The sequence below is a fragment of the Zingiber officinale genome, chromosome 4A (assembly GCF_018446385.1).
Source record: "Zingiber officinale cultivar Zhangliang chromosome 4A, Zo_v1.1, whole genome shotgun sequence".
Classification (NCBI taxonomy): domain Eukaryota; kingdom Viridiplantae; phylum Streptophyta; class Magnoliopsida; order Zingiberales; family Zingiberaceae; genus Zingiber; species Zingiber officinale.
The window spans coordinates 117,559,100-117,585,287 of NC_055992.1; the positions used below are offsets into that span (position 1 = coordinate 117,559,100).

Here is a 26,188-nt window from a genome sequence, read left to right on the forward strand (position 1 = left end):
AGAAAATTCTTGTTGGTAGCAATAGACTATTTTTTGTAATGAGTGGAAGGCGATTCCTTAGCTAAGATTACTGAACAAATGGTGTTAAGTTCTTATGACAACATATTCTGTGTCGATTTGTAATTCCACACAAGCTGGTTTTAGATATTGGGAGACAGTTTTAGGGCAGAAAAATCATAGAATGGCGTGTCGAGTATAGCATCACCTAGACCTTCACCTCAGTGGCATATCCTCAAAGTAATGGGCAACTTAAGGTAACGAATAAAGAAATTATACAAGGACTCAAGATAAATTAGACCACGTTGAAGGAAGTAGCGTGGATGAGCTACCTAGTGTCTTATGGGCCTACCTCACAACTCCTCGTGAAGCCACAGGTATAACTCCTTTTCATCTAGTTGATGATGGTGAAGTAGTGGTTCCGGTCGAGGTGGGCGTGAAATCTAATTGAAGGCGACTATATGTCGAGGACAGCACCGGTCAACGCCTTATGGAACTCGATTTGATAGAAGAAATCAAAGACTAGCGGTCGCTCAGCTGATGGTGTATCGTCAAAGGATGAGGTAAAATTATAATAGAAGGATCATCCCCAGGTTCCTTCAAGTTGGTGATTTGGTCTAGGAGCAGATTAAATCGACTGGAGATGTCAGCAAACTTAAACTGTAATGGGGAGGTCCATACAGGGTGGTGCAAAAGCTCGTCTCAGGCTCTTATTACCTCGAGGATGCAGAAGGGAAAAGGCTTGAATGGCCCTGGAGTGCAAACTATCTACAGCCCTACAGGGCATGAAAAGTACGCCTATACTTTACTAGTGTTTTATGTAAAATCTCTTTTAATCAATGAGAATGCAAGCAAATTTACTTGAAGATTCTTACAAATTATAAATCATAGTTACCAACTTAATGATCGGACAAAATTCTAGACTCCCAAACCATTCAGTCATGTTATAAGCAAGCATGCTCTCACGCCTCAAAAATCCAGAGCTGGTTTAATAACCAGGCAAAATTCCAGACTCTTGAACTGTTAGATTGGGTTATAAGCAAGCATGCTCTCGTGCCTTAAAAATCTAGAGTCAGCTTAATGACCGGGCAAAATTATAGACTCCCAAATCATTCAGTCAGGTTATAAGCGAGCATACTCTTGTGCCTCAGAAATCCAGAGGCAGCTTAATGATTGAGTAAAATTTTAGACTCATGAACCGTTTGGTTGGGTTATAAGCGAGCATGCTCTCGTGCCTCAGAAATCCAGAGTCGGCTTAATGACTGGGCAAAATTCCAGACTCTCGAATCGTTCGATCGAGTTATCAGCGAGCATGCTCTCACACCTCAAAAATCCAGAGCTGGCTTAATGACCTAGCAAAATTCTAGACTCCCGAACCATTCAGTTGGGTTATAAGTGAGCATGCTTTTGTGCATCAAAAATCCATAGTCGGCTTAATGACAGAGCAAAATTCCAAACTCCCGAACCATTCAGTCGGGTTATAAGCGAGCATGCTCTAGCGCCTCAAAAATCCAAAGCCGGCTTAATGACCGGGCAAAATTCCAGACTCCCGAACCGTTCGGTCGGGTTATAAGCAAGCATGCTCTCGTACCTTAGAAATCCAGAGCCAGCTTAATGACCGAGCAAAATTCCAGACTCTCGAACTGTTCGATCGGGTTATAACTGAGCATGCTCTCGCGCTTCAGATAAATCTAGAGCCAACTCAATGACTGGGTAGATCTCAGATCTCTAGGCTGATAGGTCGAGTTATCAATGAGTGGTTGTTTTGTTCAGTGTATTAGCTAGTCGAGATTTCATTATGCCATGAAATACTTGCGGGTGCAAGTACTTTGCTCAGCGTTAATGTCCCTCTAGCTTATAACTCAGCAGGAGGGTGTCTTATGAGATTTCGATAGCAATAGCTTGACCTGATCACTCCACTCGGTGTTAGCATCTCGCTCAGTTTATGATGTTAATTAATAAACGTCGCACAAGAAACACATGTGGGAATTTCTTTCATAAGTATTGGGGTTCTGAAGACATGCTAGTTATTGGTGGTTTTGAAGATAGACACGAAAAACAGGTGCTATTTAACCTTCCTCAGTGCTTATCTTATTGCACCCTAAATATATACTTTGACACATCTTAATGATTAATTCCAACTCTTTACAATCATTGGATGGTAGAGGTGGAGAGGATATCCTCAAGGGCGTAGCTCACCTCTTGGGGGAGGGGGCAAGGGTAAGTCTACGCCCCTTGCTTTTCCTCTTGGGAGAAGCATCCTTCTTTGGAGGAACATTTTTGGATACTAGAAGAGGATCAAGGGACAACTCTCCTAAAGCAGCGGCATCACTGGTGTTGACTGCGTGGCTTTTAAAAGCCCCACTAGAAGGGGCAGCTAGGAGTAAACCCCGCTCGACCAATAGTTCTTATTCTTTGGCATCGAGCTCTGTCGCATCTAGGCCGAGTTCTTCATCGACCATGGCTTTCAAGATGGCATCCGTTGCATAAAATAGAAAACATCTTAGTTAGTGATAACATGAGGACTAAGTCAATAAAACTTACCGAAGGGACAGGATAGCCTCTTCTAAATGGGGCTCAAACCAAACAAATACAAGAAACTCTCCTATAGACACTTACGGATTCGGACACATTAATTACTCAATTTGGGGAGGTAATAAATATAGATTGGAGTTTGTTTAAAGTTGCCAGGATCAAGAAGAGGGGAAAAGGAAGACTGCCACTCGGTAGACCAAGTGGCAAGGTTGGGCATTTCCATAAAGAAAAAAAATGAGATTTTCAGCCTTTATTTGTAGATGACATGTCCTTGAAGAACACTACCTTTGGTTGAAACTGGATAAGAAAAGCCCTAAATTCTGACTTCATGGGGTAAGAAAATAGATAAAGGTTGTAAGGAGTAGGGGGGATGCCAAATAAATGGAATAGCATGAATATCCCACACATATGCTTGAAAGCATTTGGGACGAACTGTCTTAGAGGGATATGAAAATATCAACTTACCTTTGATAAAAAGGGGTAAATCGGAAAGCGTAAACCAGCGGTTAGCTGGTTAGAGAAGAAGGTGACATGATTACTAGGAGGACGATCGTCCAAGGAAGGAATGGTGATTCTATAACTACAAGGGATTGCGTATTTAGAGTAGAGAAAATCTTTATCGGAGTCATCAAAGCTCGAACTAGTGAGGGTATGTCAGGGAGCGAAGGATTTGTGTGCCATGGGATAGAATGGGGGAAGCAAAATGAAGAACAAACAACTTACTGGAGTGCGTAGGTTATAACAGGAAGGGAGATCACAGAAGGGAAGGTTCACCGAAAAAGAAAACGAAGAAGACAAAAGGCTATGTGTTGAGGTTTAGCATCATTTAGGATTTTTATAAAGTATAGCTCGACTTCCACCGTTGGATCAAAGTGGCCAGGATACATCGCACCATTGATAGTCGAGTGGAGGTCATTGGCCCGTACGAGACACCCCTACGTCAGAGGCCTTTTCAAAAAAGAAGAGGGGATGCCATGTGACATCCTCCCATGAAAGGACATTTATGATGGAGTTGACAACCAAATCATTCCACTAACGAAATGTCTCTTTGTGCGTTTACACATCCTCAATATCATATTATGAACCATTTGTCTCTAACAGATAGTTTTTGGAAAAAAATCACTAAATACCTAAGGAGCAATCAGGAACATGAATTGTAGGATGAACCCAATGTAGAGGGTGAATGAACGAAACTAAAACTCAAGTCCAATCAGTCGGTTGTACCTCCTTCGACTATACTTGAAAGGGAGGCTAGTGATACGGGTTGTAATTTGTGAGCCTAGATGATGACGTGGGAGTCAAAGTCAAGATAATATGGCGGGCAAAGTTAGGATAAGGGTATCCCCCCCCCCCCCCCCCCAAAATCTGGTTCTATCATTCGACCACAAGACGTTTAAGTCTAGATCGACCAGATAAAGACCGGTGGATTAAAGGCCGAACGAGTTTACCACGTAAGAACATCCAGCTAAAAGCTGATCGAGTGTAACATCCTTAGTCTCACAAGCCTTTCTTTTCATGCTCGACCAACTCAAGGGTTGGCCAGGTCAGAGGTACTTAGGTTGACAAACCTTTACATAAACACCCGACCGAATGAAGGTTGGTCGAGTTCAAAGACACTTAGGGGGCGTTTGGTTTAGGGGAATAAGAGTGGGGAATGGGAATGGGAATCATTGATTACTATTGTTAATATTTGGATTATAGGAACAGGAATGCAAATAAGGGAATAAATCCTTGAAATTGGGTAATAACTCATTCCCATGTACCTCTCCTTCAATGAGCCATTATCCTATTTTCATCAATCAAAATATTCCCTTATTCCAAAAATACTCTTGAGCTAAAACTAAAATTTTCTCCCTTAATATCAAAATATATTTATTTATTTTTTCTTTCATATCACTTCTCTCTCCTTGTTCTCTCTTATTATATTTTCTCTCTCATCATTTTATCACACACTTTCTCTCTCCTATCACACTCTCTTTCCTTTTTTCTCATTATACTTTCTCTCTCATCATACTTTCTCTCTCTTCAATCTCTTCCATCGTACTCTCTTCCTTCTTTTTTCTCATCATACTTTCTCTCTCCTCAATCTCTTCCATCACACTCCCTTTTCTCTTTTTTTCTCATTACACTTTCGCTCTCATCATACTTTCTCTCTCCTCAATCTCTCTTGTCACACTCCCTCCTTTTTTTCCTTATCATACTTTCTCTCTCATCATATTTTCTCTCTCCTCAATCTCTCACATCACACGCAATGTTCTCTTTTTTCATCACACTTTCTCTCTCTTCATACTTTATCTCTCACCATACTTTCTCTCTCCTCAATTTCTCTCATCACACTCTCTCTCCTCATTTTTTCTCATTACATTTTTTCTCTCTTCATCCTCTCCCATCGTATTTTCTCTCACATCATATTTTCTCTCTCATCTTCTCTCATCATGCTCTCTCCTATCACACTCTCTTTTCTCATTTCCTCTAATCACACTTTCTCTCTCTTCATTCTTTCACATCACACTTTCTCTCTCTTCATTCTTTCTTATCACACTTTCTCTCTCACCATACTTTCTCTCTCATCATTCTCTTTCATCATATTTTTCTCTCACATTCATCTTTCTCTCATATCTAATTTTTTCTCTTATTTTTCTTTAAGGGTAAAAAAGGAAATTTTGATTTATTCCGATAGAAAATATGCAACTAACCAAACATTGCTTTTAAGAGTGATATCCATGTTCATACCCATTCCCATTCCACAATACAATAATTCCCATTCTGATTCATATTCCTAACAAAGAACCAAACGCCCCCTTAGCCTCAACATTTCCTATGAATTCCCACACGAATGAAGGTCGACTAAGCTCAAAGACACTTAGCCTCAACATTTCCTATGAATGCCCAACTGAATAAAGGTCATCCGCACCCAAAAACACTTAGCCTCCTAAGTCTCTCCTTATACGCCCGGACAGGCAAAAGACCGACCAGGCTTAAAGGGGCACTTCGCCTCATACAAACCTCCTATGAACACCCGACTGGGAATTAACCGGGCTGGATTAAGGCATTCAGTCTTATAGAAGGCTCTACTCTCCACATACGCTCGGCCAGGAATTAACCGGACGAGATTAAAGAGCTCAGTCTTATAGAAGGCTCCACTCTCCGCACACGCTCAGCCAGGAATTAATCGGATGGGATTAAAGAGTTCAGTCTTATAGAAGACTCCACTCTTCGCACACGCCTGAGTGGTATAGAGCATAAAGGGGAATAGACATAAAGGCGACTAGCCTTATGGCTCGATCGAGATATACTTAAACAAAACCGGTCGACCTCACGAGCCGGCCGAGATATATACAGCCAATAACCTGATCAGAATTCCAGAAACAGAAAAGTTCCTAAAGGGCAAGAATGGTTGACCTTACAAGCTAGCCCAAGTATACTTAAAAGAAACTGGCTAGTATTATAGGCTAGCTAGGATATATTCAGCAGATAGTATAAGCAAAGAAACCCGATAGCCTATCAGAATAATAAATATATGTCAGAGAATATTATTCTTGAACCTTCTTTGAACGTTATTATGTCTTCTACCAATAGACTAATTATAACAAAAATATTCCTTCAACAATCTCAGTTAAGGCGTAAATCACAAAAGGCAAAAGAGATATATATATGGGTAAAAGGAAGATTGCTAGGGCAATTATTATACATTGTTTAGGTGGTTGCACTCATCTTTCCCTAACAAACTCTGATGTAACACCACCTCATTATCACGGAGGTTATGAGAGGTAGTATAAAAAAGGGGTCCTCTCTGTTGGCAAGGTATGCTCTCCAATCATCTGAAGTTATTTTCTACACACATACACTACTGTTCTTCATCAATTCATCCGACCAGATACTAACTTGAGCATCGGAAGGTCTTGCTAGAGACTCCTTTCCTAGTTTCTTGGCACTGACGTTTGTTGGCTCATCTCAGTGTGTGCAAGAAAGGTTCCCGAAGGGGGGACAAAGTCTTTGTCAGTCAACAATCTCGCCACAATATCCAGCGCGTCATCTCCTTGTGTGTGTGTGTGTGTGTGTGTGTGTGTATATTAATTTTTTTTGTTGGAAGACTTTGTCGCTATGACCATGAAACACGCGCTGACTATACCGTGAAGAAGGGGTTTGCTTAACTTCCACACAATTTTTATAATTAATAGATGATGTTAATGTTGGAACCCCAAGGTTGTTTTGGTGTGATCAACAAGTTAAGTTAGGTCCTGCGTTGTTTCTAACCTTGTGTCTAAGTGTGCAGGAGCTTAGGAGCACAGGTACTCGAGCGGAAGACGCAGCTAGCGAAAAGGACGGCACGCTGCGCGTCCAAGGGACGAGGTGCTGCAGAAGAGTACACCGGCGGACGAGAAGGAAGTGCGCGCGGTGGTTCCGAGGTACGAAAGCCGGAGCGGAAGATTGCTCGGGGAGCAAGAGACGCAGCTAGCGCGAAGGTCGGCACGGGGTGCGGATGAGTACGCTGGTGGGCGAGAAGGGACACGCGTAATTCCGAGGACGAGAAGCCGGGAGGAAGCACGCCGAGAAGACCGGAAGATGGGTTCGGTGAGCCCTATTCCGGATGTCGAGATCACCCAAGCAAGCGGAGCCGAGCGAAAGACCGGACCGAGGCGGGACTGAGAGAACACGGACCAAAAGTCAACTGGTTGACTTTTGGCCGGCGCCGAACTATCCGGCGCCGGAGCTGTCCGGCGCCGGAACCATCCGGCGCCGGAAGGACTTTCACGGGATCGAGCTTTGACTCGATCCAACCGCTGGGGATAAATTTTATCCCCGGCGCAACATCCAGGCGCCCCGACCAAGGCTATAAATATAGCCTTAGTCCAGAAGCTTTTCAACAATCACGATCATTCTATTTCCAAACACTTGTATGCTTTAGTTGTAGTTAAGCTTCTGTTTTCTGTGCCTAAACGCTGTAAGAGGCTTCTCCGCCTGAAGGAGTTTTTGAGCTTAATCTTCCTTGAATTAACAACCACATCGGTTGTAACCAAGTAAACATCTGGTGCCTCGTTTTCTTCTTTTATGCTTTTATTTATCTGCTTAATTCATTTTACAAGTGTTAGCTTAATCGTTCGAGGAAGGGTTGTTTGTTTTTAATTGACAGGTTATTTACCAACCCCCCTTCTACACGGCCCAACGGTCCTACAAGTGGTATCAGAGCCGAGTACGCCTCAGAAGGACTAACCACCGTCTGAAGCAACAAAACAATGGCCGGAGCTAGCGACTACCCACCAGCATTCGAGGGGGAGCTTGCTTCTTGGAAGCAACAAATGACGGTATTTCTTAACTCTGATATTGGTATTTCTCTAATAATGAAAACAGGTTATGAAGCACCAAAGACAGCGAATGGAGAAGAACTCGATCTACGCCTCTGGAACGAGAAGCAGCGTGACGAGGCAATGGCAAACGGTCGGGCAGAGTTTCACATTCTAACCGCAATACCAAATGAAGATTTCGATAGAGTTGGCGAATACAACAGCGCAAAAGAACTTTGGGAAAAGTTCTTAAAACTCTACGAAGAACCAACTGAAGCCACCGACAGAAGAGTCCGAGATGGAAGGAAGTACTACAACAGCCGAAGTACATCCCGAGAGTGATGAAGGGGGAGAATCTTCGGATAAAAGCAATTCGACAGGGGGAGAATCAACTACCGGAAAGGTAAGTCAGGTATGGACTCGAACCTCTGATCAATTAAATGATTCAATCGAAAAATTGCCTGAAGAGTCTTTCGAATCAGAAATTAAATTATCGAAAGAATTTTTCGAATTAGAAAATCAATTGTCAAACTTGCCTTGCAAATTATTATTAAAAGAATTTTGCAAGTTAGAAATTTTGTCGAAAAACTTTTGTAAATTGCAAAATATTTTTTCGAAAGAATTATGCAAATTAGAAATGATGTCAAAAACTTTCTTCAAATATTTTTTCGAATTACAAATTACTTTCTCGAAAGAGTTTTGCAATTCAGAAAATGAGTCATCGAAAAAGTGTTTCGGATTAAGAAATCTATTATTAATAAATTCCTACAAATTAGAATTTTTATTAAAAAATTCTTGCAAATTATAAAATATTCTTTCAAACAAATTTTGCACATTGTCGAAAGAATCTTTTATAGCGTCGGAAAATTTTATCAAGTTAGAATCTATGCTATCGAAATATTTTTGTGAACTTGAAATTCAAAAAATAATAGAAATTAACATGATACAAATTGTTGCATGTTTAATATTTTTTGCTTTAAATATGAAAAAGTGTGACAAAAGAATTTCTGATAAATTAAAATGGAAATTTAAACCTTCTGATTAAATCATAAAATATATAAATAAATAAATGCATAGAAAATTTCTCTTTATGTTATTAATTCTCTGAAATTTTCTTGCATAAAGCTTTCTGTTTAAAAACTTCTTAATCTTGATGTCGAATAACTTAGAAATTTGTCTTGACTTAGAAATATTTCCCTGAAAATTATTGAAATATAGTTTCAAAATTTTTTTTAATGTCAACCCTTAGATTTCGTTTGTACCCCATTTTTATTGTGATCAAAGGGGGAGAAGGGAAAGTATAAGTCTAGGGGGAGGTAGACAAAATTGAAAATTAAAATGTTTGAAATTTAATTTTTTCTATCATGTTGCATGTTATTGCAATAAACTGTTTAATTTCATATCTATTGTTGACCCTAGCTTAACTTGGGTTGATCACACCAAAAGGGGAGATTGTTGGAACCCCAAGGTTGTTTTGGTGTGATCAACAAGTTAAGTTAGGTCCTGCGTTGTTTCTAACCTTGTGTCTAAGTGTGCAGGAGCTTAGGGGCACAGGTACTCGAGCGGAAGACGCAGCTAGCGAGAAGGACGGCACGGGAAGGGAGTCAAAGAGTACCGTGAGACGAGAAGGAAGTGCGGTGGTTCCGAGGTACCAAGCCGGAGCGGAAGATTGCTCGGGAGCAAGAGACGCAGCGCAACCGAGGGATGAAGTCTGCGGATGAGTACGGTGGACACGCAGTGATTCCGAGGGACGCGAAGCCGGAGGGAAGCACGCTCGAGAAAACCGGAAGATGGGTTGGGTGAGCCCTATTCCGGATGTCGAGATCACCCAAGCAGAGTCGGAGCAGAAAGACCCGGACCAGGCCGGGCAGAGAAGAGAGCACGGACCAAAAGTCAACTGGGTTGACTTTTGGCTCCGGGGCGCCCTGAACCATCCGGGGCGCCCGGAAGGGACTTTTTCACAGGATCGAGCTTTGACTCGATCCAACCGTTGGGGGATAAATTTTATCCCCCCAGGGCGCCCGGAACCCATCCAGGCACCTCGACCAAGGCTATAAATATAGCCTTGGTCCAGAAGCTTTTCAACAATCACGATCATTCTATTTCCAAACACTTGTATGCTTTAGTTGTAGTTAAGCTTCTGTTTTCTGTGCCTAAACGCTGTAAGAGGCTTCTCCGCCTGAAGGAGTTTTTGAGCTTAATCTTCCTTGGATTAACAACCACATCGGTTGTAACCAAGTAAACATCTGGTGCCTCGTTTTCTTCTTTTATGCTTTTATTTATCTGCTTAATTCATTTTACAAGTGTTAGCTTAATCGTTCGAGGAAGGGTTGTTTGTTTTTAATTGACAGGTTATTTACCAACCCCCCTTCTACCCGGCCCAACGGTCCTACAGTTAAGAGTGGATCCAAAGATGATATGGTAGTCAAAATCAAGATAAGGTAATGGTCAAAGTCAATAGGAGGTGGCAGCCAGCGTGTCACTCTCAACATGACTTCGCTCCTCACCCAGGGCTAAAGCCTTCAATCTAAAGACAACGGACCCACGAGCAGGTGGTCCTAGAAATAGGGTTGTAAACGAACCAAGCCGCTCAAGAGCTATTCGGGTCTCGGCTCGTAAAAAAGTTCATTCAAGTTTGTTCGATTAAGTTAATGAGCCGAGCTTGAGGCTAATTTCGAGCTCGAAAATATTATCGAACTGAGCTCAAGCTTAACAGTATTTGGTTCGTGAGCTCGTAAACATGTTCGTTTAGAGGCTCGCGAATGTACTCATTAAGAGACTCACGAACATGTTCGTTATATATATATATATCACATAAATAATAAATATAATAATATATTATTAATTATTACATCTAATTATCTTAAACGAGCTTGAACTAAGCTCATTTAATTTTTAAACGAGCTTTTTTCGAGCCAAACTTGAGCTATTTAATTTTTTTACGAATCGAGCTTGAGCTTAAGAACTAAAGCTCGAATCTAACTTGAGCCAAGTCGAGCTTAGGAATAACAAACTGAGTCCGAGCTCGAGCCTCTTATTGTTCGACTCAGTTCGGCTCGTTTACAGCCCTACCTAGAAGCGCCTAGTGATTCACTCTTATACTAAGACACCTATTATATATCCAGTCAACTGTATGTCGATCGGGTTTAAAGGATGGTCAGGCTACTATAAGCCAGTTGAGCATATAGCCATTCGAGTATATGAACAGTTACCCACTGCTAAAATATGACTCTTAGTATATAACTGGTCGACCCAATAGTTGGTCAAGCCTATGTGTCGTAGTTCACTTCTTATGCGCTCATCCTCCTTCATATAGCTTGTCAGGCGTAATACCGGTCAGGTTTACACAGCTTAGCATTCTCGCCTCCTATATGTACACAAATGTATGAGGCGATTCTATGTATCAGCTCGATTGGACTGCCAGATCTCAAGTTATCATTTCAGGGGCGAGCCCCCTAACATATGGACGATCAGCTAAAAAAATACTGATTGGATCTCTCGGGGTTTAATTCCCCATTCTTCAAAGACAAGTACCTAGCATGCGGCCGATCAATCATAGAACCAACCGGACTTATAAGACTTGGTTCTCTATTGCTTCAATATCAGATCCTGAGCACCAGATAATATATAGCCGAGTGGCTGAGCGGCCAAGCGGCCTAGGGGTCAGACAACCTAGAGGTTGGATGACCTTATGGTAATTGGTATCTTGTTGATTATGTATCAATCGATCTTCCAGTATAATATATAGTTGGTCGGCTAAAGATCCAACCGAGATATATTCTTGGGATAACATTGTCAGAGAGTCGCAACAACCTGTCTAAAAGTAATAACTATTTGTTAGAGAATATTCTTCTATTATGACATATGTATTCAATGGAACCTTCTTCGAAGGTGACTATATACTTTCTATCATTTGACATATGGGGACATCATATTCTCTTAACCGCCTCATTAATGGCGTAAGTTACAAAAACGACTCATATGCTGGTAACGAAATATTCCTCGGACGGTGATTGTACATCTCCTAGGTTGTACGTCTTCCCTTACTAGCTCGACAACCTCTAACACCAAATATTCTCTGTCACCTCATGATTATGAAAGTTATAAAGAGGAGTCCTTTCCGTTGGTCAGATGCGTTGATATACTCTCTAATAGGCTTTTACAGTAGTCTTGCTTACGCTTACGCATCTACTATTCATTTTTCCGTTCGGCCACTATACTGACTTGAGCGTTGAAATATCTACGATAAGGACATCTTCCCTAATTCTCGCCCTAACCGTCTGTGGGCTTGTTTTTCTGTGTGCGTAGAAAAAGGAACCTCTTCTCTTTGGTTCAAAGGTCTTCTCCCGGTCATAGTGTCACCACCTGTTAAGCGTGCGCGTCGTCTCCTTCCGTTCCCGACAGAATCAATAACTATGCATAAGAAATTTTCCAAATGACATGGCTAGTGGTGTCGTTACAAGCAATTCCTCTCCCAAGTAAACGTCACAAATCTTTGCTCCATAATCTATGAACCATGCTTTATTATATTCCCTCACGAAATGAGAATCCAAGTCATCGTCACAAGTCTTTGCACCAAAATCCGTCTGTGACATCAGATGTATCTTATCTCCACCAAAAATTTCACTCCCAATAAATTTTATTTTTTAAAAAAAACTAAAAATAAGAGACTACGGAAGAAATAAATTACTAAACACTTAATAATTAAGTGTTGTTCAAATGATTTGTTTACTATCATGATTTTACTTTGCTTAGGTGTTGTTGATACATCTTATTTATTTTATTTTAACATTTTAAAACTAAGATAACGATTTAGGAAAACAAACTGATCCAAAATTATAGCATGTTGACTAGCTCAATCCTAATTTCTAGACCATTGCACAAGATTACAGTGGAGTGTTAGCCGGAAAAGGAGGGATTGCTCAAGTTGTCATATGGATATATCAGTTGAGATAATCAGATCATAATGACTAAAAACAATTAAATTAAAATTTTATTTGAAGACTCAAATAGATATATATATAAATAAATAAATAAATATATATATATATATATATATATATATATATAATTTTTAAATGCACCAAAATGCAAAAAGTATTTAAAAAACGAATCTATGTTTTCAAAATATTTTACCCTACCACTTTCTTTCATAAACTATGTTAGATTTGGCAACAAATTAGAAATGTCAAGGGCATGTAGAAACAATGCTTGATGACATCTGAGCACATTATAAATATTACCACAAATAAATGAACATAGGATGGTAATAGGACAGAAGCGGGGTGGATTTGTCATCTCCATCTCTTTTCTTAAATTATAATCTCATTCTTATCCTTGTCCTCATCCCTGATTTTGTTTAATCAGGGAATCTTCCTTCTTAGCTCTACGGGATTAAATTTCTATCCCACTTTAATTTAAATGACTTTTAATTATTTTTTTTAATTTTTAATCTCTTTCATAAAATTAGTAATACAAGAAATTAATTATAAAAATTATTGTTATTATTATCGGGAGGCAATAAAAATAACATCCCTATACCTCTCCGGTTCAACTTGCGTCTTCGAACCCAAATACGAAAAAAAATACTCTCCAAATCGCCTCCGTTTTGGATTTTTTTTTTTTTTTTTTCCATGGGCCCGAACACATCCCTAAATGAACACTTCGGCAGATTTTGCAATTTTTTCTGTTCGCACCTCTTAGTTTAATTATCAAATAGAGCCGTAGCCGAAGAGGCGGAACAGAAGCATATGGAGAAGAGTATGCAGCAAAATGCAAGCTATTTCGGGAGCTAGAACAAACCTCCAAGTTGATGGCATCAATTCAAAAGGAAGGTCGTAAATCAAAGATAATAGTTTGTTCCATTCTCCATATGCAAAAGAGGAGGATGTTACTTCAGAAGTCATTCAGTGTAGTCTAGATTTCAGCTGAGCAAAGTAAGCCTCATTCACGCACTCAGCACTCTCTTGGTGACCCTATGTCCTACAACTTGAACCTGAGATCAGGAAGACCTTCTCATTACAGGATTCCAAAGCAACAAAAGATTACAACGACAACTATCACAATTGGTTAATCAAGATAACATGTTCAGCATCATATACTGTCATTATTGTTGAGTTTTAATTCAAGTTATTTCTTTTGGTAATGCATATGTATGCATTTAGATCCATATTGCTAAGTAAAGAAGGTTGGAAGGCTTTATATATGGACCCCTTCCATCCTTGCTTAGCAAAGTTAAGGGGGTCATGCATACGCGGGCCGAGCCCAAATCAAGTGGTTTCGGAGGGGGGGGGGGGGGGAGTTCGAGCCGGAAATCCATTAACCGAGCGCGATCATCGCGCGCAAGGGGTGGTGCAAATCCCTAGCTCATGGGCCTCGTGCTTGCAGGCGGCCTAGTTTGTTTTTGTCAGTCTCTGGTTCTTGGTTCTGACCCACCAGTGAGGAAGCGCACTTGGGTTCGGTTCTGTCCGCATGAGGAGCGAAGCAACGCACGCTTTGATTCCTGGTGTGCTTGCGCTGCTTCAGAGTGTATAAATACACTCCTTCTGTTCCTGGTTAAACTCACTCTCTTAAGCAAAGCATTCTCTGCTTTCTCCTTCTTCTTCTTCCTTTCGAGTTTTCCTTTGTTCTGAGGCTTTGGTTCTGCGATCTGAGGTTGAGTCTGAGTGCGGCGTTCGTCTTGGAGTGCACCTACGAACGGCGCTAGTGGTTGTCAGATCTTGGAAGAATTTTGCTGGAGAGCCTCTGCACCGTGGGCGACAATAAATTCTCTAAAGACAGTCGGCACGCCGGCGCTTCAACCAGAGATATACAATTTCTGAACCTTACTCTTATATTACCCGTTTATTGCATGCTTATTATTTTGGTGCAAATAGATTACTGTGTTAGCGTAATCAGATTACAACAATTCTGTCAATGAGTTTATGAGAGCGCACGAAGACTGAACACATGGAAATACTACTCTCCTTTTTTTTCTTCGTAGATTTTCGAGCTAGCCCTAGTATGGGCTTCAAATTATACTAAAAAAGCTTTGGTTATAAACTTTGATTTGCCTTTTTGGAGGGATAGCATTAAGGTTTTTTGACATTTGTGCTACTGAATTGATGAATTGGTGTTGCATCATGGAATCTGCTTCCATTAAATTTGAAAGGCTTTGGACAAAGTCAATTGTCCTTCCACCTCAACGGATCAAATGAATGCAGGAAATCATCCTAAGTAAGACTGCAGCGTAATCAATGGGATACTTGGTCCTTGGTTTAAAAATAAATAAGGATTGAGGCACGGATGCAGTTCTTACTTCCCCTCGTTCAGTGATATGCTACTCAAGATACTAAGCTAAGAAACTGTTGTTCGAATGGAATCATCAGAAATTCCAGTCACTCTCGAGGTTTCCAAAAGTCCAGTCATTTTATATGCTAAAGACATTTTTGTTACTTCCTATGTTTCGTCGTTTGACAAACTATGGTTCAACTAAGTAATGCTTATTTAACAAGTTGTTTGAGCAGGGATATTTTTATCCTAACACAGCAGAGCTTTATATATCCAACGTTTAGGAATTGACCCCAGGCCTATTAAACAATCATCCGTGTAATTACCAACTGTGTCAATCCATAGGAGTTATTTGACCATGCATATGATCTTTAGGTTTGATGCATTCAAGCTTAGGATGATGAATGCGATTTGCACCTCAAAGGAAGCCATCAAGCTTGAAGGTTGGACTATGAATATTAAAGATTTTCATTTGTTGTAATCTAGGTAGAGTCTGTTTGAGTATTTGATTATAAAGTAGGTAAAGAGTTCTTTTATTACCTAGGAGTTCTGTTAAAGTCATTCTCCTCTGAGCTTGTGCCCAATCCCTAGTATTGATATCAAACTGAACGACGAGTTGTCTAGTGGCTTTCAAAATATTCCGAGCTTCAAATGTTGTTATTTGACCATATTTGTCGAAGGTGCATGGGTCTATAAGTTTTTAACTTAGACAACCAAGCATTTAAGGTTTTTAATTTTTTTTAAAAAATAAATTTCTAATGGTTATGACATGCTCTGATCCTCTAAAGACTTTTTTTTAGGTTGACATACGAAATTCAAAAAAATAATGTACTTTTGTTTGTTAGTTAATGTTTATCGTAATCAGGGATTATCAAGTTCCTTAGTTCGTTTGATTGACTTAGCATCCAAGATAAATTGATCTCTTAATCTTATCTATTAGGGATTCACTATAGAAAGGGCCTAGAGGATCCTTAATTTAACTCTTCAATTTTGATAATCATGAATTTCATCAGCGGTTTCCTCGGGTTCATGCCAAATTAGCATTGTTGGACTTGTTGGGTTCTCCCGACTTGCTCCATGTTTTTTTTCTGCGTATTTTTACTCGTCGATGGCCATCAAGTACCTTTTTACAAAAGTGTTTGATGACCTTAGAAACTTTAAATTTATGCTAAATGAGAACTATATATTGCACCCCTAGGGTTTTTCTGAGTTTATTCATGTCCATTTTTTCTAAGCACTTTTAGCAAAGGTATTTTTGATGGCTTTTAATTAGAGCTCTCGGGCCACCCCGTGGCATATATTTTACCTAAAGCAGCATAGCATATATTGCTTTAATCTTATTCAGAAAATTGAAGAACGAAGAACAACAATTAAACTAACATTTACATTTTTGTGAGAATAAAAATAAATAAACTTTGCAAGTAATTAATTAAGGACACACCAAAGTACTCTACCAAATACATAATATGTTGAGTGTGATTACTGTTGCCAACGCGACAATGACATAAAGATGTTCAAAATATTAAATCGCATCTATTTTCCTTTTTGTTTTTTTTTTTAGTAGAGCAAATATATCATAGGATAACATAACTACACCATGCTATAGCTTTAGCTTTTATCATTTCAACTTTCACTCCACACTTTTATCATTTCAACTATGCAAGGAAAGCAATCCCTCTTCACTACTTGAAAGTTCAAGGGCTTAAGTTCAGTTTTTCCCATTTCATATTCAGCTCTGTAATCTTCAACAAGAGTTGCACATTCATTCAATCATACATCTTGTCCACCAACTGGAAGAGAGTAACCTTTATGGACTTTTTCATGATAATCATGCCAAAATATTCCCAAAAACCAGTTATGAACCCCATCACATCACAATGAAGGTATAATTCAGAACTGTTTCAAGCTTGTCCCCTTCTTCATTAATTTCTCTTATTTGAGATGGTGAATGATTAGTGTCATCACCAGGATACTCTGGAAGTGGCATACCACTGAAGGTTAAAAATTGACCGTATATTGGGATTCTTCCTGACAAGTTGTTGTAGGAGAGATTCAAGAAGCTGAGAATGTTCAAAGAAGGTAGGTTGGAAGGAATTTCTATTCTTTCAATTAAATGATTGTTGGGTAAATTGAGGAAGAACAATCCATGCAGCTTTGTGATCTCTTTTGGGATCTCACCTGAAAATTCATTCTGTCTTGCTGCACCGCACTAAGAGTTTTAGTATATTCATTGATAGACCCTTTACAGTTATTATAATATATCATCGAGGAAATAGTCCACACCATTTGGAGTGGTGTCATAGGATAAACATCTATGAAAACCAGAATAGTTGCCACTAAAATGCAAAAACTCAATGTAGTTTTGTTTCACACCCACCCATAGATCTAAAATTTGCAATGGTGAATGGTATACTGTCAGTAAGTTTGTTGGATGAAAGATTCAAAATTTGGAGGGGAGCAAAATTTCCTATACTCACTAGAATATCACCATTGAATGAAGTTGAGCTCAAATGAAGAGACCTTAGCATCGGGAAGTTCATTCCCATCCATTTTGGTATCGCACTAGAAAATTTATTCCCACTAAGATCAAGAACAATTAGTTCTTCAGAATTTCTTAAGGTAGGAGGGAATGATCCAGACAAGTTGTTATTGTTCATGTGAAGGGAGTTCAAATTAATTAGATTTGAGCTATGGCAATTTGGGACTTCACTTATAAGTAATTGTTAGATAGGTGTAGTGCACTTAATTTACTGAGATTGCAAACGAAGGCCGGCAAACTACCACAGATATAATTATTAGACAACTTTAATACTTCAACATGTTTAAATTTTGCATAGCTTAATGGAATTATTTCTCTTGAGGAACTTTGGCTCGGTTAGAAGAGGGGTTGAATAGTCCTTTATCTCAAATCATTTGTCTTTCTACAAATAGTTAGTGCGTAGCGGAATATTGAAATCACAAAATAAGATAAAGAAGGAAAGCAAACTCTACACGTTGATTTAACGTGATTTAGAGATAGTTTGCTCCTACTCCACGGCTTGTGCTTGAGGTGGGCGAACCCTATTCGTTACTAGATTAGTCCCTAGCAATCTTTGGCTAAATCTTACTCCTCGGTAGAGTGAAACCTCTCACAAGAAACTCTTCTTCTTCATAATACGGAGAATGAGAGTGGGAAGAATAGTGTTGGCTTTTTGGGAGCTTGGGGCAATGACTTAGGAGTTATTCAACACGTATGAGTAACCTCTATCATCCCTAAAAGCTCCTTTAAATAGAGAGGAAAGAGTTGATCCTAAGACAACTCATTTCTTGCACTAGTCGACTGGTCCATACATCAATCGACTGGTATAATCATTTGGCACAACCAATGTTCACTCGAAATTACTCCACAGAATCCGAGATTTACTAACGGCTCTCTATCAGTCGACTGACATCTCCATCAGTGGGTTAACCTTCACAACCATTGGGCACATAAACATTTTGTTCTCTCATGAATTTGGACCAGTCGACTGGCCTCAGTATCAATCGATTGATCTCTTACATTCACGCACACTCATCCTCTCAGGAGTGTCCCTTGAAGTTCTTTTCCTCGGTCTTCGTCCCTTAGATGCACTTGAGCCCACGGCTCCTTTCCGTGTCATCCTTCACATTGCCTTGAAATCCGCTTCCGCCACTACAAGAAAAAAGATGACAGACAACGCTCTTTACGCCTTGTCTATGTGGCTGAAAAAGCGTTGTTAAAAGTACTGTTGTTAAAAGTCCGCTCAAAGACAACGCTTAAAAAGCGTTGTCATTTTGTGCAAAGACAATGCTTTTGTAACGCTTAAAAAGTATTATCATTTTTTTGCAACACTTAAAAAGTGTTGTTGTTTTTTGCAAATATAACATTTTTTGTAATGCTTAAAAAACGTTATATTTTTTAGCAAAGACTATTTTTTTTAATGGATAAAAAAATATTATTTTTTTTAAATACAATTTGTTAACAAAAGATAAATCTATTTACAAAACCATTGTCTATTATATTTACACCTCGAATTGCTAAATTAAACCCTTATAAATAATATCAATTAAAATGGCAAAAAGTACAACTGATCAATTAAAATACTATGAAAGTACAACTGGCCAAACCAGAAATGTGCTATACAATTCAATTAAAAAATATATACACATAATCCACAAACTGTAAAAACTTTGGATCCATGTTAAGTCTATACAAAAGCAAAAATCCTTCTTGGATTGAATTTTTCTAGTAATATTGCATCTTTTCAAAAAATATGAGTACTCTTCTTGTCAAAAAAAAATCTCACTTTTAGTTTCTTTCCACATTCATTTGCGAGGAAGAAAATTATTACATTATAATTAAGATGAAATAGTTCACATAATCAATACATTAAATCCAATGAATAAATTTATCAAAGATAATAAGCTAACAATAGATGCCCTAAGAAAATATGGTGGAGTTTCATATCTCATGCTAGTATTACATAGAAGGTAATACAAAATATTACTACCTACTGATGACAAAGGAGTACTGTCTGCAAAAAGAGATGTATCACATTTTCATAATTCTATCTTATTCCAGCTATCACCATGTTTACCAAATGAGCATCAATGGGACGATTCCATTAATTATTCAAAGGAGTGATATCTTAACTCACACTAATCGTTTGTGTTGAATATACATTAGAAGAAAGCATTCTTATTTTAACTAGTCAACACTAACTCTAAATAAAATCTGTCTATCATCCTGGTGATCCATCATCGATACCAAACACCACCTAGAGGGAATAGGTAAAATAGTAACCCAGTGCAATTTATGTTGCATAAACGCGTCAGGCTTGTTCAACATGCAAATATTGATACATCTTACTTGGTATATGCCAGTAAAGAATAGTTGAAAAAAATGATTCTAGAAGATGTCACGTAAAGAACAGTTGAAAAATTACTTATTTGCACAATAGCCTGAATTAGATGCTTGATTGATTCTTCTGGCTTGACAAGTTATCCATGATAATGTCATTAGAGAAGTAAATACTTATGAATAACAATCCTTTAGGGTAATAAGTGTCAATAAACAAAGATTATAAGTAACTTATTTTTCCTAAAGGCGATGTCTCTAATGCATCAGAGAAATTAAAAAAAAAACTACAAACTAATTCATGATCCAACATTCAATTTTAATTCAAAGAGAATCATCTAAAATAAAATTTAAATAACGGTAATCCAATAGGAAGAGAGAAATCTATAAGTTAATATTCCCGTACTATTAGTAAATAAATTGAAAAAAATATCTAATATATAAATTTTAGTGTTGGAACATGATCTAACAAAATAAATTGCAATGTTTATTATTGGACCATAATCATTCTTTTATCTTAGATCATTAACGCTAAAAAAGAATGAGAGATGCAAAACTTATCCAGTTTATACACCCTCTATGTCCTACTATAACAAAATTGAATTTTTGAGAAATGAAAGTCGATAGAAAATATATGTTAAAGTCTAAGAGAAAATAATAACAATATTAAGAAAAAACCATCACTTATAAAATTCAACATTCAAACACTAAAACCTCATTTAACTTTAGTTCACTCAATTTGAGGAAAAGATTCTATGCCTATTTTTAATAATTCAAAAAAGTATACCTCCACAATATGGCATAAGCACATAGTTGTCAATCAGTTGCCTTTGATAGCGAGTGTTACCTTATGAACTCATCAACAAGATCAATGGTGACATTTAGTTTCCAATATGAAATTCATTCAACATAACTCATCATTTGTTTCAATTTTCTTGTCATCCTTTGCTTGAGATAACAATAAGAAAGTTCTGGTAAAAGCAAGCAGTATGCAAAGTAGCAAGCATGCAAGGAATCTAATAAAATATATGCCAGGAAGACAAGAAAAGGAATAAGATCATAATAAAATGAACCAAAGCATTTAACAAGATAAATTGATAGCAGAAGAATAGTGATAACTTATAGGAAAGGGTATAAGGAGCAATGAAATAGATTAGTAGAACCTGAAATGATGATTTTTCCTCTTTGAAACCCCTGGAACTTCCAACGAAACTCTTCTTTTTACCAGAAAACATACCATAAACTGAGCTTGTGGTCAAGGAACAATTGCACAAGCTCCTTTAGCTATGGATATCTCTATGTCACTAACTAATTCCTTTAATCAAAAACCAATTTTCAAAAGCCTAATAGTATTTACTTCAATCATACCCTAAGCAACAAGAAACTTGCCATAAATTTAGTTTAAGTTAACAGAACAAAATCTAGCAAAGATACATGTACCCAGAAAACCAACTGAGGATAGTCAAAAAGAACACTTGCTGAACTTCGCATATAGACGATGTTGTCGGAGAGTCTCTAAGATTATACGAAGATGTTGTGCATGTTCCTCCTCGGAACACGAGTAGATCAAAATATCGTTGATGAAAACGATAACAAACTGATCTAAATACTCCAGAAAGATGTGGTTCATTAAATCCATAAATACCGCTGGAGCATTGGTAAGCCCAAATGGCATTACCAAAAATTCATAATGTCCATATCTGGTGTGGAATGCTGTCTTCTGAACATCAGAATCTTTGACTTTCAGCTGATGATATTCGGATCGCAAATTAATCCTAGAATACACAAATGTACCTCTGAGATGATCAAACAAATCCTCAATCTGTGATAAGGGGTACTTATTTCTGACGGTCACTGCATTCAATTGTCTATAATCGATACACAACCTCAGAGTACCATCCTTTTTCTTGACAAACAATACCGGAGAACCCCACGGAGATACACTAGGGTGAATAAATCCTCTGTCCAATAACTCCTAGAGTTGGACCTTTAGCTCGTCCAACTCTTTCTGTGTCATACAGTAAGGAGCTTTTGATGCTAGCGCGATCCCCAGAATCAACTCAATAGCAAACTCCACTTGCCTTCGGGGAGGCAAACCTAGTAGCTCATCTAGAAATACATCCGAATACTCTCAGACCACTGGAACGTTTGAGAGCTGAGAACTACTGCTGTCGTCAGCATTAATTAACGACAATAGAAATCTCTGACAGTCATACGACAACAGCTTCTGAGCCTGAATCGCAGAAATGGTCGATATGTCGTCGTCCTTGATGCCAGTGAAATCCCACGAGAGTTGGTTCAGAGGTCGGAATGTGACTACCCTCGTTTGGCAATCAACCGTGACATGATATGCAGACAGCTAATCCATGCCAAGGATAATGTCGAAGTTGACCATTTCCAGTACAAATAAATCTACAATGAGTATATGATTGCCGAAGTCCAATGGGCATCCTCTGACCTCCTGAGTGACGTCCAATGCATCACTGGACGGTAGGGCGATGGTCACTCGCCGCGGTCTAAGGACAGATAGTCTACCAATCTCCCTCATAAATGCACGAGAAATAAAGGAATACAAACTACTAGTATCAATTAGCATATCAGTAGAAAATGCATAAAGTGAAATCGTACCGCGAAAAATAGATCCATCGGCTTGCTGAGCATCCTCTCTGGTAACCGCGTGAATGTGTCTAGTCTCTGGCGGTGGTGGAGGTGGTAGTGCTGCCAAAAGCTGCTACGCTTGAGTCTGAGCCTGCCACTATGACGGTGCCGGATACTGAGCCAGAGATGGATATATGGGTTGCGACTGATACTGGACCAGCGGCTGGGGTTGCAACTAGTACTGAGTGGCTGAGGCTGTGGCTGATACTGCACTAGGGGTTGATGCTGTGACTGGTACTGAACTAGTGGTTGGGGCTATAGTTGATACTGCACTAGTGGCTGAGGCTGCAACTGATACTACCCCTGCGTCAGATATTGAGGTCTCGGAACAGAGCTCTGGGATACCATAAGGGCACTAGAGTGCTCCTGTCCATGCATGTCATATGCAGCTACTGCAGGGGGAGCTGTTCGTTGCTGACGATGCGAAGATTGGGCCTTCTGCCCCCCTCGCTGAGTACCTGTCTGATCGAACTGTCCTCATTGAACAGAGACTCCAAAAGCCACGTGCTGAGCCTTCAGCAAACAATCTCAGCTCATGTGCCCAGGCAGTTTGCAATAGTAGCAAACTGACTATCCCAAGGTGCAAGCTGATGTGATGTGATCCTTGGACCCATATCGGTTGCAATGAATGTCACTGGCGGGTTGTTTCTGATTCTGCTGAGGAGGCCGAAAACATCCTGATGAAGATCGCCCTGACTTCTGAGGTCGACCAGATGCCCCAGAAGTACTCTGACCCAACTGACTACGCCCACTCTGTTGTTGTTCGATAGCCTGCGACTGCTGGATCTTCCCTGGAGTCCGATCAATCTGCTTGCTCTTCTTGTCCGCACTAGTTCTCTGCTGAGCCGACTCGATCATAAGGGCTCTGTCCAATGCCTCTATGTAAGATGAATTGTCAAAATCGACAATCTTTACTTACAGATGTGCATCCAGCCCCTGAACAAACTGAAGCATACAAGACCTGTCCTCAGCAACTAACTCCGGACAAAATCTGGCCAACCGATTAAATTTAGAATTATATTCTGTCACTGTGCAATTATTCTGCCAAAGACTCAAGAAAGCCTAACGGCGTGGCATCTGATATGACCATGGAAAGTACTGGCCCTCAAAAGTCTCTCTGAATTGCGCCCAGGTGATGTGCTGCTCACCTATGATCGAGCGCTGCGTATCCCACCAGATATCGGCCTCGTCCCATAAGTGGAAAGCAGCCAGCTCTACCTTCTCCCACTCAGAGCAAGCCATGTAGAAGAAAGTCAGCTCCAATGTCACTATCCAAGACTGAGCCACACTCGAATTGGTTTCTCTGCAGAATAACGTGAATCGGCTTTTCACCGACTCTACCAATACTGGAATCCGAGCTTATGCCGCAATAATATCAATAGGGTGAGTAGAGCTCGCCGCGAGAATTGGTGGAACCACTGGAGCTGATACTACAAGGGGTACCGCCGGATAAGCCGGGAAAGGTACCCCAGGTGCTGCTGCATAAGCCAGAGTCAGTACCGTTGGTGGCACTGCAGGCAAAGTATACGTAGGAGCGACTAAAGGTACCGTAGGTGGTGGTACTAGATAGGGAGCAACTGGTACTGCTGGTGCGGGTGTCGAGTACGCAGTAGAAGGCACAGGCGGCGGTGGTGCCAGGTACGTAGTAGGCACAACTATAGGAGGTGCCAGATATACCGCTGGTGGTACAGCGGACACTGCAAGGAGGGGCCCGACTAGTATGACTGAGGTAGGTACCTCTGAAGAAGGAATCGTCGGCATCTGTGAGCCCAATGTGCCCGTGGTACCATGAGGAGTCTGTCACTGAATGACAAGCTCGATCCAAGCAAACCTCTCTAGCGACTCCGTCGCCAAAGATGCCAACGTCCTCTTGCGTGGCCTTCAACAAGGAGGCGACATCAGCTCAGGGAGGAAGCTAGGGTTTGGCGTCGAGTGATGATTGGGAGAGGAGAAGAAAAGCTCAGTCATTCCAGCGATGGTCGGCTCAGACTAGGGCATAGCCGAAATAGGGCAAATCTCAGAGAGGGAAGAATCAAGAAGAAGAAGGGACCTCGGCGTCGACTGCTCGCATAGATGAACAGCAACGCCGGCTGTCAACACATGGTGGCGGCGACGTAATGGGAACCGAGAGAGGGATGAGTCGGGGGAGAGAAATGCGCCAGTTTCTCCTTGGTCGAGGGTTTTGTTTGCAAGGAGAAGAGGAAGCGTCGCATGGCGGCGACGGTTTGTGGCAGCGGCGGGTCGTCGGTTGGGAGGAGAAGAAGAGCCGGTGGGCATGAGAGAGGAAGGCGCGGGTGAGGAGAAAAAAACGGCGCCTAGGGAGAAGAAATAAGAAAAGAAAAATGAATAAGAAAAAATAAACATTTCCTCGTTTAAATGGGGTGGCTTAAATAGGATTTCCCTTGGCTCAATAATTGATCCCCTTAAACTCGTCATATGAGCTCTGATTAATTCTCAAAAAAAATTTAAAAATTTTATTAAGGTTATTCCTCAAATAACCTTATTATTTTATTACTATTTTGTTCAGTATTTTACACAATATATGCCCTATTCGACCAACATTGAGAATTGTACTTCAATATGAGCTCAAATTAAATGATCCTTCTACTGCTCTGACCGCACTGCTACTCTGCTATGATGATGTGACATTGACTTCAAGCTTCGACTTCCATTTACTACGTGTCGATTATTTTAATTTAAGTTGCAATTTTCTATTTTTTTATTAGTGAATAGAGGAAGTGTAGGATTGTTACACTTCCTTTGATCATTTGTACTCGATTCACTCTTTTCGACAGTTCCGGAAGAGGTTTTTAATAGATTGCCCATCGATACGGTCTGAGAAATCGTGAGTCTCGGAGTAGGAGTCGCTGAAGGTTCCGAACCAAGTAACTGAATGTGTGTTTGTTTTTCTCGTGTTCTTCTTTTGTTCTTTTCACTGCACACTTTGTTATACACACCAAAAAAGAAATATTTTTTAAAATCATGTGATTCACCACCCCCCCCCCCCCTCATGTGCATCAGTCCTATAGTTTATTGTTGACTTATAGTGATAGTATATTTAGCGATATATCTTAGCATGAAGTGAGCAATGTTTATACTATAGGAGTTTGAGGATTGGCTTTTAGGATCTCTTTACACTGTCTAATTTTAATGGTTGATAACTCTAAAAATAGTCATGATTTATAAAACTGGACTAGCACTTGTGTTTCTAAGATGACATCTCAATTCCATTTTGGTTACTGGATGATCTCGGATTATGACAACTCACTTGAAAAAAATTAAAATCCCTGTATTTACATTTATATATTTACATTTGTGTTAGTGCTACACCTTTAAAGCACCAAAAAAATAATTTGAATAAGGGATATAAAATAGTTATCGTGAGTGAAAACTAACAATTTGTTCCTTTGAGACCGAGTTAGGTTACTAGGGAAATAAATATTATGTTTCTCTTGATTTTGAGTAGTCCTTTAAGACCTTGTGTAGTTTCAAAGATATGAATCATGTGAGTAACAGGTAAGTACCTATAATTGAGATCATAAGGAACATGATCTTATGATGACTTGACTAAGCTTAGGGTTTGAAACTT

At 39.6% G+C, this 26,188-nt stretch overlaps 1 protein-coding gene across 1 annotated transcript; it reads right to left on the reverse strand.

Annotated features, from left to right (window-relative positions):
• Positions 1-23,958: 23,958 nt before the first annotated feature.
• LOC121972681 (leucine-rich repeat extensin-like protein 3) lies at positions 23,959-24,360 on the reverse strand. Its single transcript, XM_042524328.1, has one exon. The coding sequence runs from the start codon at positions 24,358-24,360 to the stop codon at positions 23,959-23,961; it is 402 nt and encodes a 133-aa protein (XP_042380262.1).
• Positions 24,361-26,188: the final 1,828 nt, after the last annotated feature.